Source organism: Rana temporaria, chromosome 12 (genome assembly GCF_905171775.1).
Source record: "Rana temporaria chromosome 12, aRanTem1.1, whole genome shotgun sequence".
Lineage (NCBI taxonomy): Eukaryota > Metazoa > Chordata > Amphibia > Anura > Ranidae > Rana > Rana temporaria.
Window position 1 is genome coordinate 59,573,790 of NC_053500.1, and position 19,411 is coordinate 59,593,200.

General features: G+C 42.9%; 1 protein-coding gene across 1 annotated transcript in view; it reads left to right on the forward strand.

Moving 5' to 3' along the window:
- CBX8 (chromobox 8) overlaps window positions 1-16,665 on the forward strand; it is a 139,140-nt gene extending 122,475 nt beyond the window's left edge. The window contains exons 4-5 of the mRNA XM_040329850.1: window positions 10,358-10,424; window positions 15,672-16,665. Coding sequence (XP_040185784.1) covers window positions 10,358-10,424; window positions 15,672-16,508 — 904 coding nt within the window. The 3' untranslated portion in view covers window positions 16,509-16,665. The remainder of the gene's footprint in view (window positions 1-10,357; window positions 10,425-15,671) is intronic.
- Window positions 16,666-19,411: the final 2,746 nt, after the last annotated feature.

The following is a 19,411-nucleotide window of genomic DNA, read 5'->3' on the forward strand; positions in this document are numbered from 1 at the left end:
AGCATCTGCTGAGCAACACAGAATATACTTATGTAATACAAAACAGAAATATATAGTGATACAGCATGATCAATTAATTCCCTATACAGCTCCCCCCTTTGATCATTGCCGATCACTAGTCTTCATTCCTTCCCACCAGCCTGAAAGAGACAAGAACCAGAGGTGTGTCAGATAGAGGACCCTTCACGACATCTATCATCTTGTACATGGAGATGCAAGAATATAAGTCCCCCATTCTCACACACTCATCCTCATCTACAGACTTCCTGGTGTAAAGGAAGGTTACAATACTTTAGCTCCTTACTATGCTCCTAAGTAATAGACTCCCGTCCATTCCTTCTCCTCTACTGACATTCACGAGCTGGAGTAGCCATGCCCATGAACTGGGTAAATGTTACCCTCAAAGAGCTGGAATTAATAGGACGGAGTCACTCAAGCAAGCTTAAATTTCATTTAGCCATTGCACACTCTAACTAAAATTCACATCCCCCCTTTTATCAGACACAACTCCACCATCTGTCTTAAATTAGATACAAAAATGCAATTCCCTTCATTACTCAGGTGAACCCCATCATCTCGGAAGAGATCAAGCTGTTCTCCTTCCAAAGAATAATTATGGTACATACATCCCTTTTCTCTCCATAGAAATCTCTGTAAGACATTATTTATTCTCCTTCCCCTCCATTTTGCTCCCCGGCTCCAACAGGGTCGGAGAACAATGGAAGAAAATATCAGAATAGTGTCAGGATAATACTCTGAAAGCCACCTCAAATCCTCTTTTATCCAGGAAATCAATCCCAAATTACTTTTTCTCCCTACGTCATTACCACCTAAGTGGATGATAATGCCAAAAGGAGTAGGACAATGATCAGCCGCTTCCCCTAAGAATGGCTTCAAGGCCCTCCAGCGCATTCCCCTAATACCACCCCAGGATACTTTTATCTGACTGGGATCACACCCCAAATTTTCCATCCCCATCTGTAATGCCTTCTTCTCAGCCCAATGTATATATGAATGTCCCACAACCCAAATTTCCCGTATAGTCTGTTCATCCTCCAATATTTGAAGTGAGTCATCAGCATGAACAGACTCCGTATTCACGTCCACGGGCTCTTCTGAACTGGGTAATGAACTTGGTCCGGCAACACAGTTTAATTGTTCTAGTTCAGAGTTCTTGGTAGGGATCGTAGGGCTTAGAGAATTTCCAACCGCTTCGTACATCATCCGTTCAAGTGATTCCTCATTTCCAGATTCAAATTCTAATTCAGGCATTTCTGTTTCATCATTCCAGCAAGATGGGCAACTGCAAGGACCATCAAACACGGAATATAGGTTTGGCATTTGTCTTTCTGCCATTTTCTTCCTTAGGGAAAGCAAAAGAAACATCTGAGATTTTCTTATCAGGTTTTATCTTTACCTTACACATTGCTGCACATGCACACATGACTATCTTAAAACCTATGTACAGACATAACACAGCTCCCAGGATGACCCCCACAATTTTTAGTAACCCTATCAAGAAGGTTTTAAACACTTCTCCTATTCCTTTGAACCAGGATAAAGGGTTTAACCATGACAGCCATCCCCCTCCCCATTCTGATAAATCCAATGTATGATTAGAAATATTCTGCACTTTCCCTTGCAGTTCTCCTGCTGCCTCTAAATGTTTTTCTACATCATAGCTATTGTCAATTATATATGTACAACATTCTTGTTCAATAACTTTACACAACCCTCCTTGTGAAGCAAACAATATGTCTAATCCCATATGGTTAGCAATCACCTGTCTTCGGATCTCTATTAGCTCATCCGTTTCTTCCTTTAGGGCCTCTAAAACATGTCCCAACATTATGTTAGTAGCATTAGCATAATCATTCAACCTATTAGCCATTTCATGTCCCCAGCCTGTGAATGAGGGGGCATAAGTCCATGTTTTGAATGCCTCCCCGAACAAAGACACTGAATACTTTTTCCCTATTCGTTCTATTTCTTTCTGTGCTGTTGTAGTAACTGTGTACACCTTATCTTCTGCAGATCTCTTAAGTCTTTTCCCTTTATGTAATTCTAATAATTCAGTAGTATTAACAACTCTAGTGGTGTAAATCAGCCTAGCAAGTACACAAGTACCATTTGCTTTTACTGGTAGCCACTTATAGGCCTTCCGGCCACATACATAATAATATGAGGCTGGCAGGACTCTAGCTTCTATGCTTATGTGATGAATTGTTAATTGGGAATCGACTATTTCTTTTAAAGAATGATTGTACATGTTTAAGTCAGTGAACTCATAATCCTTCTCACATTCATCATTTATATTCAATTCCTTCAATGTCCTCTTTAAGGTTTCATTAAAGCAATTATAACAATCCTTGAGGCACTGACACATACAAAAGAAACAAAAAAACTGCGCTGCAACACAATAATATCAGGGCAGCAGCTATCGTGCGAAGTACACAATCAACACAAATAAACAAAAAGCCGCGCCCAATAAGTAAAAATGAAAAAACTTTTTCTACAGGAGAAAAGTTAAAACTGACACATAGTTTGATTTTCTATGTTAAAACAACCATTTACCACAACCTGAACATTCCCAGGGTCTTGATAATAATGTGTAATCCCCATTTCAATCCTTTCTGGATCCACACTATGGTTAAGAATTAGTCCTATTCCTTTTCCCGATATTCCCTGCACCAACAACCCTTTTTCTTCTACCAGTTTCCAAGGTTTCTCAGCTAAGGTGCTATTTGCTGTCTCTTTTGTCAGTAATGCATAAAATAAATTGGGATCTGTAACTGCTAGAGCTACTATAGGTTTGTGTCTAACACTTGGGGGAATCATAGAACACACCCAACAGTTAGAAAGATTGAATTGAGTACTGATCACCTCATGTAGTTGGATCATCCTATTCAGATAGGTTTGACCATCCACAAGCGTACACCATGCGACACTCAGCAGCAGCAAACTCCTCCAGGCACTCATGATCCTTCATCGGGTAGTTTTAAACACAGCACAATTCCTCGTTCGGTGTTCCTGCAATGACTAGAGAGACATGATCACATTCTGAGCAGTGTCTTGCTGAGGACACAGAATCCTTAGGCAGGAGAACTAGTCCTACTGCTCAGATACAATTGCAGCATGTACACGTTTACAATGCGAAGCATGTATCCAAGTGTCCCTATTTTGCAGCTTTACTGCTGTTGCTGTAGTAAGCAACACTTGATAGGGTCCTGTCCACCTGGGATCCAGACCCCTCCTCTGATGCTTCTTCACCATTACCCAGTCACCTGGCTGCAGGTCATGAGTTCCTTCAAGGGTATCTGGGTCTGGAAGAGATGAATATACTTCCTTGTGCAATTGATTTAAATGCCTGTGTAACCCGATGACATATTCAGTGAGTGACCCGTAGGACTTTGCCAAAGCCCGTGGATAGTATAAGCCCGTTTTTGGTACTGACCCAAATAATAATTCATAGGGAGAAAGTTTCCCTTTCTGTTTTGGTGTAGTCCTCAATGCAAACAAAGCTATAGGCAAACCTTGTAACCAATTTAGTCCTGTCTCAGCTGTAATCTTGCTCAACTTGGCTTTTAATAGCCCGTTGTATTTTTCTATTTTACCACTAGCTGTGGGATTGTATGGAGTGTGCAAGCGTTGCTCGATGTTGAAGGCTGAAAGTACCTCTTTCATTACCTGTCCAGTAAAGTGACTTCCTCTATCTGACTCTAAAGTCTCAAAGACCCCATATCTACACACTACTTCCTGTATCAGCTTCTTTGCTGTTGCTGTGGCTGTGGCCTTTTGTATAGGCCATGCCTCCAGCCAGCCAGAGAAACAGTCCACACACGTAAGCACATACTCGTATAAACCTATCTTAGGTAACTGTATGTAGTCTATTTGTAATCTCTGGAAGGGGTACAAAGCTCTTGGGATGTGAGCTTGAGGTGTTTTTACCCGTTTTCCTGGATTATATTGTGCACAAATCAAACAAGCCTGGCAATACTGTTTAGCATTTTCCTCAATGCCTGGCGCATACCACAATTTACATATTAGATCAACCATCCCTCCTTTGGCTACATGAGAAGGGAGATGTGCCATAAAACAAAGAGAAGGGTACATTGAAGGAGGAGCACATGGCCTCCCATCCTCATGGAGCCAAACACCCGTAACCTCATTGTAATGACAATTGTTCTTTTTCCACTTATTGATTACCTCACGAGATGCCGCACTTTGCAATTGTTGTAGAGTTTGGATGTCTGTGTCCCCTTTCAGGAAATACACTTTCTCATCCTCACTCACCCCTAGGGGGAGCAAGGCAGCTGCTTTAGCCGCCTCATCTGCCCTTCGGTTGCCCATTGCAATGGCATCTGTCGCTGTCGTGTGAGCCTTCACCTTGACCACTGCAACTGCAGCGGGCAAAATGATGGCTTCAAGTAGGGCCTTCACCTGAGTAGAGTTTTTAATGGGCTTGCCCTGTGATGTTAAGAAATTCCTAGTTTTCCACAGAATTAGAAAATCATGCACGGATCCATGAGCATAACGTGAATCAGTGTAAATATTCACTGACTTACCTTCTGCCAATTCACATGCTTTTATCAAGGCCTCCAACTCAGCCACCTGGGCTGAACAATGATTTGGTAGAGCCTTCTGGAAAATAACTTTTTCCTGATCTACCACAGCCAGACCAGTGACAGGAGAACCTTTCTCAGTATAATACCTGGAACCATCTACCCATAGTTCCAGCTCTGGGTTCTCCAGGGCAAAATCCTGTACCGTCACTGGGGGCTCATAGTAGGTCTCAGTTGTGTGACAACAATCATGTACCTCCTCCACTGGAGTAGGTCGATTAGGTAACAAAGTAGCTGGGTTTAAAACATTACACCTCTTAATGATAATATTACTTGGCGTAAGCAAAGCCAGCTCATACTTAGTTAACCTTGCAGCCGATAAGTGTTTTGTGTTAAGCTGTCCCAGAACCTGCTCCACTGCATGGGGGACCATAAGAATCAAGGTATTCCCCAACACAATGTCAGCAGTTTTCTCTACTAACATGGCTGCCGCTGCTGTGGCCTTGACACAAGGTGCTGCTGTTGAGATCACAGGATCAAGAGGCTGGGAATAATATCCCACAGGTTTGTGCTTATCAGCAGATTGTTGTGTTAACACTCCAGATGCCTGATTACCTGATTCATGACAGAACAGGTAAAAGTCCTTTTTATAATCTGGAAGTGATAATGCCGGAGATGCCATTATAGCTTCCTTTAATGCCTCCACAGCCTGTGTCTCCTCAGCAGACAACTCAAAATGCACAGCCTTACCTGAAGTTAAAGCATACAATGGTTTAGCTACTTGAGACATGTTAGGTATCCATTGTCTGCAATATCCAACCAAACCCAAAAATGCTCTTAGAGACCTTTTGATTTCTCGGAAGAGGGTATGAGCGTATCACCTCTTTTCTTTCAGAGGTTAAGTGTTTACCTCCCTTAAAGATACAGTGCCCCAGGAAGACAACCTTGTCCTGGCACCACTGTAGCTTATCTTTAGCCACCTTACAATTCTGCTCAGCTAAAAATTTCAGCAAACTCAAAGAAGCCATTTCACAAATTTCCCTGGTCACTGCTGCCAAGCATAGGTCATCCACGTACTGAAGCAGTGTGACCCCTGGCGGCGCCTGCCATTGGTCCAACACCTGTTTCAATGCTTGATTAAAACAGCTTGGAGAAATGGATAAACCTTGGGGAAGGCGGAGCCAGGCGTATTTCTTTTGATCAAAGGTAAAACTGAACAGGTGGACACATGACTCATCCATTTTTACACTAAAATATGCATTTGCCAGGTCAATCACAGTGAAACAGCTGGCATCACTGGGAATACCTGACAGTAAAGTGTAAGGATTTGGCACAATTGGTACATCAGTTTCTATTATCTTGTTTATAGCCCGTAAGTCATGTACCATCCGGTACTTAACTGGAGCATTCTTATCTGTAGGTTTCTTTTTTACTGGATATAGAGGAGTATTGCATGGGGAGCTCATTTCCCGCAACACTCCCTTCTCCAAGTATATTCTTATTTGGTCCCTGATACCCTCCAGTTGCTGATAGGAGAGAGGATACTGAGGTAGTTTTGGTAAAATGGATCCTGGTTTCACCTTTACGCTGACTGGAGTCACATTTAGGAGGCCTATGTCTTCCTTGGACTCAGCCCAAAGTGACTCGGGTACGTCCAGCAAAGCTGGTGATGAGTTAGATGGTCTTGGGGCAGCCACCAAAACATGGAGACTGTCACACACATCTTGCTCTATTTCAGTCAGCGGAGAGGTAACAAAGACCCCTTCAGGAGTGTAACTGATTGTACACTGTCATTTTGACAATATATCTCTCCCCAGTAAGTTACAAGGCACGGTATCAGATAACAAAAATGTAGATTGTAATGTAACATCTCCAATCCTCATCGTCAGAGGGACAGTTTCTTTTAGAGTTGTTACAGAACCATCCAAACCAACCACTGTCCTTTCACCTGAGTGGGGGAGGGGTGGGGTGCATTGGGAAGACAGGACGGATTTTGACGCCCCTGTATCTGCCATCAGTGTGAGCTTATTATAGTAGGGCATCTCTGCCAAAGTCATTTTTACAAAAGCATCATTACCATCAGTTTCAGATATTACTGACCATACAGAGGCCTCTTCCCGTCAATCCCTTTTTCCCCATGCATCCCTGCCATTTCTCCTGGGTGCTCGGCAAAATCTAGCAATGTGGCCAGGTTTCTGGCAGTTGAAACACACACCCTTGGTCTTTGATCTCTCCTCGTCCCTCCCCTTTCCGCCCTGTGGGGCTTCTGTGGGTGGGAGGTAGGAGAGCAACACTTTTTGTGGCTTTCTTGCCTCCATGTCATCCATATTCTTTTGGATATGGGATGCCACTGAGGTCAGAGCTTGTAGGCCCATAGTCTTCCACTCAGGGTAACGGGTGGTTAACTTTTCCTGAACAGATTTCTTCAAACCTGTACCCCACATGGTAACAATCATTGAGGCCAGGGCTGGACTATCTGGATCCTGCCCAGTCTCCATGACTGCATTCCTAAACCTATCAGTGTATTGATGCACTTCCTCCTTACTTTCTTGTGACATAGAACTCACCTTATTCCAGGAGGCCGCTGGGAAAATTTTTCCTATGCTTTCTTTTAATTTTTCACATTCTGCCAATGCCAATTCTGGTGAGTCATCCCTGGTAATTCCCAATTCTGATGGTTTAATCAAAGCTGCTTCTTGTACGATAAGGTCTGTATCGCTTGAACCTGCTATACTTTTAATTATTCGCAAAATGTCCCCCCAGTTTGCTCTGTAGCTTGTAGCTATATTGCACAGCTGTTTAGCAAACAGATGAGGACTATGCCTGGGCTTGGGGATTGTATTTAAAAAGGTATTCATCTCCCCAGGAGTCCAGGGCATATGGTGAATGATAATCCCTGTCAATTCACCGTTACCATTGTAAGCTTTCTGCTCTCTTACTGGTAATACATTTCCTGCCCCCCTTCGCGTAGAAGTTATTACTTCCTCATCACTCTCTGAGTCAGGGGGAAGAGGGGGGTAAAGCCTTTCCTGCTGCATACTTACCCCTTGTACTGGTGTCATCCTGATCCTACTTACCTCTAGCGAATCGTCTGTACTCATTAGCCTGGATGGAGGCATGCTACTCCACCCTGGTGACTGATACCAGTTTTTACCCATAGGTGTATCTGGTATACATCCATGCATCACCTCCTCTCCCATTGGCGCAGATGCTTCTATAGCACCTCCCCCAAAAGGGGTAGATGATGTGACATATGGTGGTGGGGACTTACTGCTAGACACTAGCTGGTCAGAGACAAGCCTACTTGGGTCTCTGATGAGTGTCTTTGCCAACATGTGTGTATTTGCAATCATCTCTTCTGATAACTCACCTTCCTCCTCCGATATTTTCGGCAGTGTAGCAATTAGGACTTTAGCTGTTTTCCCATATGCTTCTGCCTCCCATCTCGCCCATGCTGCAACTTCATTAGGTTCAGTCATCCTACTCTTAAAATTATGATGCAGAGCTGCCCAGGTTCGGACGTCATAATTACCCTGTATTGGTACTGGCCAATCTGTTACTTTTGCCAAACTGTGCCATTTCTTTAGGTACTTTACCACCCATTTCCCATAACGGGCCTTAACTTCCTCCCGGGGTGTCAATGGCGCCCCATAAACCTTAGTACCTCCTCCCACCTAATTCCCCATTACTGGATTGTCAGTGAGGTTCCAGTGATTTTCCTATGGGAGTTGGCCACCTCCCCTTGCGCTTTCTTCCACTGAAAGCACGCCCTCACCCCCTACTTGGAATGAGGCTATATCCCAGGGTCAATTTGCCCTTTTCTTAAACTGGACTATTATGGCACAGCTTGTCACAGTATGAATTGGAGGTCACAAACAGGGAAACCACGTTGCCTATCCCTCCAGATTTTTAACATCATACACATCACAAATACTGTAATATAACAGATGAACAGTGTATCTGCTATAACCCCAAGTTGCTCACACTCATTGCTTGGGCACATTAGCAAGACTATGCAATCTTATGTATTCTTCCCCTTGTAGAGTTTTGTGCTCTGGGGGTATGATTTTCTCTCTTGGTCTAAGCAAAATTGTTGCCAACAGTAGCCAAGCAATTGCCCCTAGTAACACCGTTAATATTTCAAATACAAACAGAGAATTTGCACATGGATTACCAGTATCATTCATTTAGGCAAAATCGTACTTTTACTCTATGAAATCCTGTTAATAGACAACCATTCATACAAGGTAGCTGTTAATACCTTTCAGTTAGTATGCATAAATATCAATACTTAGTATAGTTTATGACATATAGACAATACACTGTTATTCAGAAGGCACCTGTGACGTCTCAAGCATCAAAGCGGCATCATACATGTATGAGCTTCACCCTGGGCTATAAACCTGGGCCTTCCAGCTTTTGACGTTTTAGGCAACCCTCTTACTCACATAAAACAATTTAGTACTCTGCGTTGGTTAAACAACAACAACAACATGGACAAAACAAAACATAACATACCACCAATCTTGCTCAGGCTCTTTGATTGCGTTTTGACACAAGATCTGTTCTCCCACTGGCCACACAAATACAATTTGACATAAGTGATTTTACTCACGTTTTTAGGGCCCGTCTCACGGTAGTTGTAGGTCAGGTGGACCACAGATCCTTGTGTTCAGATGGCAATCCGCGTCACGGCACCAATGATGTGAAGGGTTAATAACTCCTTAAAGCAAGTCTGGTTCCAAATCAAGAAAAAGATTTATTATTGCATATATATATATGGGGCACACTTCATACATTAAAAGCATGTATATTGGTGAGTGTTCCGACTTGGACTCAGCCACGTCTGGATTTTTATACCCTTTTCAGTGTTAACACACCCAAACTTCATATCTGCTTATCTGGTTATCTATGTCTCCCATTCTGTTTTGACATACAAACGATACCATACTTAACATACAATTTGCTTACAATACATAATATATTATCTCATACTGCTAACACCTAAAATGTTATCTGTAGGCTTCCAATCCTTCAATGTGCGTGTCAGAACTGTCACGCCAGTCTGCAATGCTGACAGTGAAATACTGAATTGACAATTTGTAACTCAGCATCTGCTGAGCAACACAGAATATACTTATGTAATACAAAACAGAAATATATAGTGATACAGCATGATCAATTAATTCCCTATACAACTTGATGATCAGCTGTGATTGGTCACAGCGGATAACATGGTAAGAAGCCTCTGTCAAACTGCTTGTTATCTTGATCACGTCATATGACGCCTGATCAGGATAACTAAACCACTTTGCTATTGTCGTATTGCTCTATGGCAGGCAGCAAGTGGTTAACATAAAAAAAAACTTCATTGTGCAGCAGCCTCCCTAGCACCCCCTAATGCTTACCTTAGCCCATCTGTCCAGCAATGTTCATGAGTCCCTCCGCCATCTGGGACTCTCCATCCTGATTAGAGCACTATTAGCTGCTGCGACTGTCAATCAAAGTCAGTTAGATCTGGAGAAAGAGGAGGCGGGGCCACACAGCAGCTCTGTGTCTGAATGGACACAGGGAGCTGTGACTCAGGTGCCCTCATAGCAAGCTGCTTGCTGTGAGGACACTTGACAGGAGGGAGGTGCCAGGAGCAGCAAAGAGGGATCCAAGAAGAGGAGGATCCAGGCTGATCTGTGCAACTGCACAGAGCATTTATGTATGACACGTTTGTTTTTTGTTTGTTTTTTAAACCAGACTTTACAACCGCTTTTAACTTTTACAATATTTGTCTTTTATTTTAGGGAGAGAGAGAGGGAAATGTATGGACCAAAAAAAAGGGGCCCAAAACCGAAAACGTTCCTTCTAAAGGTGAGCTAAATCAATCAAATAATTTTGTACTTGTTAAATATGCTGCAGAAATCTCCCTCCATCAAGTCTGGTTGCAACCATTTTACCTGTGGGCAGCTGAAACTGCTGCCTGTTCACTTCCTGAATTTACACACAGGCACAACCCCTGCTCTGTAGCTGTTATTGAATCTTATGACTCGTCTCTACTCCCTTCCTGGCAAACTCACAAGTGTAAGGCCTCTTTCACACGGAGCGGACCGTTTTTGTGTCCGCTCTGTGTGTGTCCGTCGGCTCAGCGGGGATCCCCGCTGAGCTGTCAGCGCACAGGGCGGTCCCCGCACACAGTGCAGAGACCGCCCTGTCTCTCCTCCGCTCTCCCCTGTCCGCGTCTGTCCGTCTGCATCCGATCCGTTCCGCCGGACGGAAGAAAAATAGGGTTTTCTTCCGTCCGCAAAAGCGGATCCGGATGGTCGCGGACGTTAGCGGATGCTCCATCCGCTAATGGACGCGATCCCATAGGGATGTATTACAAGTCCGTAAACAGACTTGTAATAAACGGACGAGCGGAGCGGACCCTAAAAGAGACAGATGTGCATGATGTCATAGGCTTAGGCCTTTTACCAGACAAGAAACAGTAAGTGGGCTGTTAGAGGTATTTACTGGCATAAAAAAATGTTTTACTATCCTAAGTTCAAACAACAGAGCAGAAGATTTAATAGGTGGAAAAAATTACTGAAGGGCCGCTTTAAGGGATTTTTACTGTATAACAAAGCATTTGTTTCTGTCAGGGGGAGCAGAGTAAAGGATCAGTTGTAAACACTTCTGGACCAAAGCCCTTTTCTGACACTTGTTGCTTACAAGTTTAAAATCAGTATTTTTTGCTAGAAAATTACTTTGAACCCCCAAACTATATATATATATATATATATATATATATATATATATATATATATATATATATATATATATATATATATATATATATATATGACACCTTCTCATTCAAAGAGTTTTCTTTGTTTTCATGACTATGAAAATTGTAGATTCACACTGAAGGCATCAAAACTATGAATTAACACATGTGGAATTATACATAACAAAAAAGTGTGAAACAACTGAGAATATATTTCATATTCTAGGTTCTTCAAAGTAGCCACCTTTTGCAGCAGACACATCTCAAGAACTGTTAAGAGGAGACTGTGTGAATCAGGCCTTCATGGTAGAATATCTGCTAGGAAACCACTGCTAAAGAAAGGCAACAAGCAGAAGAGACTTGTTTGGGCTAAAGAACACAATGAATGGACATTAGACCAGTGGAAATCTGTGCTTTGGTCTGATGAGTCCAAACTTGAGATCTTTGGTTCCAACCCCTGTGCCTTTGTGCGACGCAGAAAAGGTGAACAGATGGAATCTACATGCCTGGTTCCCCCTCGTGAAGCATGGAGGAGGAGGTGTGATGGTGTGGGGGTGCTTTGCTGGTGACACTGTTGGGGATTTATTCAAAATTGAAGGCATACTGAACCAGCATGGCTACCACAGCATCTTGCAGCGGCATTCTATTCCATCCGGTTTGCGTTTAGTTGGACCATCATTTATTTTTCAACAGGACAATGACCCCAAACACACCTCCAGGCTGCGTAAGGGCTATTTGACCAAGAAGGAGAGTGATGGGGTGCTGTGCCAGGTGACTACCTCTTGAAGCTCATCAAGAGAATGCCAAGAGTGTGCAAAGCAGTAATCAAAGCAAAAGGTGGCTACTTTGAAGAACCTAGAATATGAAATAGATTTTCAGTTGTTTCACACTTTTTTGTTATGTATAATTCCACATGTGTTATTTCATAGTTTTGATGCCTTCAGTGTGAATCTACAATTTTCATAGTCATGAAAATAAAGAAAACTCTTTGAATGAGAAGGTGTGTCCAAACTTTTGGTCTGTACGTGTGTGTGTGTGTGTGTGTGTGTGTGTGTGTGTGTGTGTGTGTATGTATGTATGTATGTATGTATGTATATATGTATATATGTATATATATATATATATATAATCAAAGACCCTAGAGAATAACATGGCGGTCGTTGCAATATTTTATATCACACGGTATTTGTGCAGTGGCCTTTCAAACGCAATCTTTTGTTTTTGAAAAAAATACACTTTTTTGAATAAGAAAACGGTAAAGTTAGTCAGTTTTTTTGCATATTGTGAAAAATTATGTTATGCCGAGTAAAAGCATACCCAACATGTTATGCTTTTAAATTGCACGCACTCGTAAAATGGCAACAGACTGCGGTACTTTAAAAAATCTCCATAGGCGACATTTAATTTTTTTTACCGGTTACTTGTTTAGAGTTGAGCATGATTCACACTTGTGCAGGTGCATTTTAAATTTTTTTTTTCAATACACAGTTAAATGGACTGTAGTGTGTTTCTGCAAAACTGAAAACGCACTAAAAAATGCATAGGCGTATAACCCCTTCAGCCAAATGACGTACAGGTACGTAATTTAGCGTGAAGTGGTTAATTTTCGTATTTCAAGTACAAAAGATGTATAGTAATAACTGTGTGAAATTTCAAAGGTAATATTTTTTCCAGATAATTATCTATCAGTTTCTTGGTACCTTATTAATATTTGACGTATAAACTTTTCATCAATAAATTCAGTTAAATGCAGCTTTATTGTAGGTTTCAGATGTTCAGACAAGTTGAATTTTGCACATGGGAAATATTTGAAAAAACAGGTAGCTGAAAATGAGCTAATCTGATTTGCCTAGTGATTTTAAAGCCCAGTTCCAGGCTTTGTTAAAATGGAAAGAGCCGCAAACTTCCATAGACTCGCCACTGCAAGATTCAGTCTTCTTCCAGTTTGAATCACACCCACCATCATTTAGCTCACTTGCAATGAGTCTAGTGCATCAAAGGCCAACCTCCTGGGTGCTCATAGGAGAATGCTGCAGTGAACGGTGCCATGGCATTAATGTGTCTCTCTTCGCTGCAACATTAAGGACCCACCTTCAGTTTATAATAGAAAAGGAGCAATAGACCTAACCCCCCCCCCCCCCCTCTACCGACACCTTGTTACAATTTACTTCTCTTGACCCTTCCATTTCTACTGACGCCCCCATTGGTTCACTTCAGCAAGTATACATCTGTGCTGGTGTGGGTTCGTGTCTCCAAATGCAGACAGTGTATTTAGAGAAATGCACCTGCACAGATGTCAAATTGGGACTAGTGGCGGTGTCCATGCACCAGCTGCATTCCAATTGGCACAAATGGTACTGCCCACATGTGGGTGCATAGAACACGGCCCTTGTGCGGGTGTACACATTAATGAGGCCCTGTGAACAACACCTAGGTGTATTCTGTATGCACTAAAGGGTAATCTTGGCCACATTATTGTTCTTGCATGTGCCCACGGTTGTATTGTAGGGGTGCTGAATATAATCGGCGCATCAATGCATCGCCATTCGACCTTGCTCGATTCTGCATCGATGCAGGGAGCAGCTGAATCGCAGCTCCTCCCTCTTGTCACATTTATCGTAGTGGCCGCATGGAGCCACGCTGTGCACACATGTTGGCGGGAACACGGAGGGCCGGGGCTGAAGGGCGGCTTGGCATGTCCATGCTGGCGCTGCAACTGATGAGTGGCGGCAGGGCTTGTGGATCATGGCACTCTGGGGAGGAGAGCAGAGCCAATGGGGCTGAAAGTGTTCAGGGCACGGCCTTCATAGCCAGAGGTATAACGGTGAAGGATGGCCAGAGGAGAGCCAGGTAGAGGGGCAGAGGCAGATGAGGGGGCCGCAGGGAGGACACTGAGGATGTGGAGGAGTTGGGTGGTGGGCATGTCCCCGCATTAGTAGGAAGTGGCTGCCAGCTCTCTGCCGTGATTGGCTATTCGGAGGCCATGGCTGTGAGGGCTGCCACGCTGGTGGCAGTAATCGGGATCCTTCTGGTTCTGATCCAGGGACATGGGGCTTATTAGTGCACAGTACAGCTTCTCCCAGGAGATCCCTGCCCTGGCCCAGGAACATTGAGGTAACCACGCCCCTGATTGGTCACTCTGCAGCCTGGTCACATATTTGTGGTGTCTGAGGAAAGGGGGTGAGGGGACCCTGGGTGGCTGGCTGAAAAGGCCCTTGGGTGGCTGGGGGAGAAGTAGAGGGCCCCAGAATGGTTGGTGGAGGAAGAGAGGAACCCTGAGTGGCTGGGGGGGAAAAAAAGCGAGTGCCCCTGTGTGGCTGGGAGAAAAAGGCCAGGGCCCCTGGGTGGTTGGGAGGAAAGGGAGAGGGCCCAGGGTGTTTGGAGGAGGAGATGGCCCCCAAGTTAGTTAGGGGAGGAGGAGAGAGCCCTGGGTAGTTGGTTGTATTTTCACAATGTGCTAGCTGCTAACTAATCATACAGTGCCCACTTTATTTTGTTTTTTGATGCAGATATGACAGAATGTTCCCCAGCTGTCTGTCAAACTGCCGGATGTTCTCCACTACCCATTTCTCCTCCCTCAATTCCCACTGTCTCTCGCCCAACCCCCCTATATGTCTCAAAATGCTCCCGGTCCCTATTACTAACCCCAGATCACCGAAACTTCACATCAGACGTACATGGCTCCTGGCCCATTCCTCTTCCACCTCCCTATTCAAACCAATGCCCACCACCCCCACCCCATGCAACCCTAAACAATCTGAGGTCCCATCCATTATCATCTCTGGACCCCTCCATCCTTCAATTCCTATCACCACTCCCCCCCCCCCAGACTCCTCTATTGAATAATATTCCTGGGCTCTTCCAGCCTTCCATTCCTATTCATCAAATTCTTCAATCCTTTCTTTCTTATTCATGGGTTCCTCCTTCCCTACCCTACCCTATTCTCTATCCATGGATTTCACTATCTTTAAATTCTTACCTCTATGCTTCAGTTCTTCTATCCCCAGACTCTTCCATCCTTTTAGTTCTTATCTCCAGTCTCATCCTTCCTTCCTTCCTTCCTTCCCTATGCATGGATTCCTTGTTCCCTATCCCCAGACTCCTCCATCCTGCCATCCTTCTGACTGCTTGAATTTGTTAATGAAAACTATTGTCAGTAATCGTGATGCATCGTGGAATAAAATCGTATGACCACTAAAGATGCGCACCCCTATTGTATTGCAGAATACACTGTATAGGTATGTACTGTTGCAAAACACATATATGTTTGTACTGGATCACTGAAACTATTTTTAATGTTAAATGGCTTGTCATTACTAGATACTTGCCAAGTAATACAATGTCTTCCTTTACAGGCTCAAGCTAAAGCAAATGCAAAGACCTATGAATTCCGAAAGGACTCTACTCGTGGTGTAAGAATTTCTTACCCTGGTCGTCCTGATCAGCAAGTACCATCATCTGGGTCAAGGGAAGGGTTAAGAAGTGCCCCAAACTCTCCACAAGAGAGCAGCGGGGCAAATGATGATGTCTTTAAAGAGATATTAACCAGGCCTGATAATGAAGGGGAGCGATTTACCTTACACTTTAAGAAAAAGAAACATCACCGTGGAAAGGGACTACATAAGGAAGATGCTCAAACCATAAGAATGTCTCCTACTAACCATAGTAGTCAGGTTGAACATGTGCCTGGTTCTACCAGAGTACATGAAGCAGGAGCACTAAAATATAAATCAACATACAGCGTCATACAGCTTGCAAGACGGCAGAACTCAGAACTGGGGTCAACAAGCCAGACCGATCTTTGTTTCTCACCTAAGGAACTTGGAGATACACACGCAAGGCACAATCAAAAGTCAAGTTATGATGGACATACACACAAGACAAATTTTAGAAGTGGTACTAAAAGTTCCAAATCCCAAGAGACAATCATCCCAAAAAACAGGCACAACTCTGGATACCATCGGCATGTATCTGATTTCTACAAAGATGCTTTGGTAACACATGGCGGAAAGCCCTCTCTCATTGCTCGTATTCCTGTGGCCAGAATACTTGGGGAACCAGAAGATGAGACTTGGAGACCCTCAGCAGACAACTTGGAGAAAGTAATAGTGACAGATGTGACTTCAAACTTTCTGACAGTGACAATAAAGGAAAGCAACACAGATGAAGGATTTTTTAAAGATAAAAGATGATCATATTTAATATATTTGTATATGTAGCATTCACAGAGTTAGGTGCTGTAGTATTTTATATGTATGTGTAAATATTATATACCCATACATTTTTCACAAGTACATAAACCTTTGTAAAATATATTGTAAAATAATTAAATAATTCCTTATATAAAGAGAACAGCGATGCTGCACCAAGAAAAAAAAAGATTCCATATATTTGGAGTTAAATCCCCTATATAAACACACAGCATATTTTTTGCAATATTGAATACACACAAACCTATATTATACATACCTATAAAACAGTGTATCATGGTGGATACATTTTGCTTCTTTTTTTTTTCGACACTGTTCAAAATAAGACTCCTGTCAAAGTGAAAATAGTTCTCTGCAAAGGGATTTAAATTTAAATTGAATACAACAATGGAGATCATATGTATGTATTTAAGGGTGTGAAGTTCACATGTATCTCAAAGGTCAAAATTCTGATAAGTCAGTATCGTGGTATAACCTACATAAGACAACAGAAGACTCTAAGCAACTATGAAACCACATCAGGGAATAGATAATGAAAGGTCACTGAAAGTCCCTTGGAGTACAGTTATAACTAATATTAAGAAATGGAACGAGTATGTCTCGGTTGTAATCGACTACAGGCTGACCACCAAAAATGAGAGCTTGTGCAAGAAAATAGTTGGTGAGAGTATTACAACTCTAAAGGAGTTAAGCTGTCCCTGCTAAACCAGCCAGATTATGATCAGTGTGTGACAACCTCCTCCCAACAGAAGTTAATCTTTTGAACATTCTCTATAGAAGGAACATAGAAGAATCCTGACCAGAGCACTTTTTGCGATTCGGCACTCTGTCGCTTTAACCACTTAAGCCCTGGACCTTTAGGCAGCTAAATGGCCAGGCCAGGTTTTGCGATTCGGCACTGCGTCGCTTTAACAGACAATTGCGCGGTCGTGCGACGTGGCTTCCAAACAAAATTGACATCATTTTTTCCCACAAATAGAGCTTTCTTTTGGTGGTATTTGACCTCTGCGTTTTTTTTTTTTTGCGCTATAAACAAAAATAGAGCGACAATTTTGAAAAAAATGCAATATTTTTTACTTTTTGCTATAATATCCCCCAAAAACATATATAAAAAAAAAATTCCTCAGTTTAGGCCGATACGTATTCTTTTACCTATTTTTGGTAAAAAAAATCGCAATAAGCGTTTATCTATTGGTTTGCGCAAAATTTATAACGTTTACAAAATGGGGGATAGTTTTATTATTTTTTTTTTACTACTAATGGCGGCGATCAGCGATTTTTTTTTTTTTTTTGTGACTGCGACATTATGGCGGACACTTTGGACAATTTTGACACATTTTTGGGACCATTGTCATTTTCACAGCAAAAAATGCATTTAAATTGCATTGTTTATTGTGAAAATGACAGTTGCAGTTTGGGAGTTAACCACAGGGGGCGCTGAAGGAGTTATGCTTCACCTAGTGTGTGTTTACAACTGTAGGGGGGTGTGGCTGTAGGTCTGACATCATAGATTGTGTCTCCCTATAAAAGGGATGACACGATCGATGCAGCCGCCACAGTGAAGCACGGGGAAGCCGTGTTTACATACGGCTCTCCCCGTTCTTCAGCTCCGGGGAGCGATCACGAGGGGGCGGCTAGAAACGAATAGCTGTGCCCTCATCCCGGATCGCTCCCCGATCGCCGCATGTAGCGGGGGAGGTCCCGATCGGACCCCCGGCCTGCGGAAAGGCAGGGACGTACATGTACGCCCATATGCCTGTACGTGCCATTCTGTGGACATACATATACATGCAGTGGTCGTTAAGCGGTTAACTGACAACTGCACGGTCATGCAACGTTGTACCCAAACAAAATTGTCCTCTCCCCCCCCCCCACACAAATAGAGCTTTCTTTTGGTGGTATTTGATCACCTCTGCGTTTTTTATTCTTAAGCTATAAACAAAAAAAAGAGCATACATTTTGGAAGAAAAAAGGAATATTTTTGACTTTTTGCTATAATAAATATCCCCCAAAAAAAAAAATCTTTTCCTCAGTTTAGGCCGATATGTATTCTACATATTATTGGTAAAAAAAATTGCAATAAGCGTATATTGATTGGTTTGTGCAAAAATTATAGCGTCTACAAAATAGGGGATAGATTTATGGCATTTTTATTAGTAATGGCGATCTGCAATACTGCAGTGGACACATCAGACACTATTTTGCAACCATTGTCAATTATACAGCGATCAGTGCTATAAAAATGCAACTGATTACTGTGTAAATGACACTGGCAGGGAAGGGGTTAAACACTAGGGGGTGATCAAGGGGTTAAGTGTATCCTAGGGAGTGATTCTGACTGTGGGGGGGATGGGCTACAGGGGATGTTGCAGAGATTACTGCTCCCGATGAAAGGGAGCAGATCTCTGTCCTGTAACTAGGCAGAACAGGGAAATGCCTGGTTTACATCTCCCTGTTCTGCCTCTCCGTGACACGATCGCGGGCCGCCGGTGAACATAGAGTTTGCGGGGGCCCGTGGGCAAGCTCACGGAGAGCGCGACAGGCGCAAATTAAAGGGGACGTACCCGTACGCTCGTTTGCCCACCGCTGCCATTGTGCCAATGTATATCGGCGGTCGGCAAGTGGATAGTCGTGGCCAAAAATATTGGCACCCCTACATTTCTGTCAGATAATGCACCACTTTACTCAGAAAATTGTTGCAAATACAAATGTTTAGCCAGTCTTTATTTATTTTGTTTGTATTGGTATGACATGAAAAAGTGAAGAAACAAAAAGCCAAATCTGACGAGCAAAACTCTAAAAATGTAATGGACAAAATTATTGGCACCTTCTCAAAATTGTATGAAATAATTGCATCTCAAGTTTGTGATGCTCCTGTACTTCAT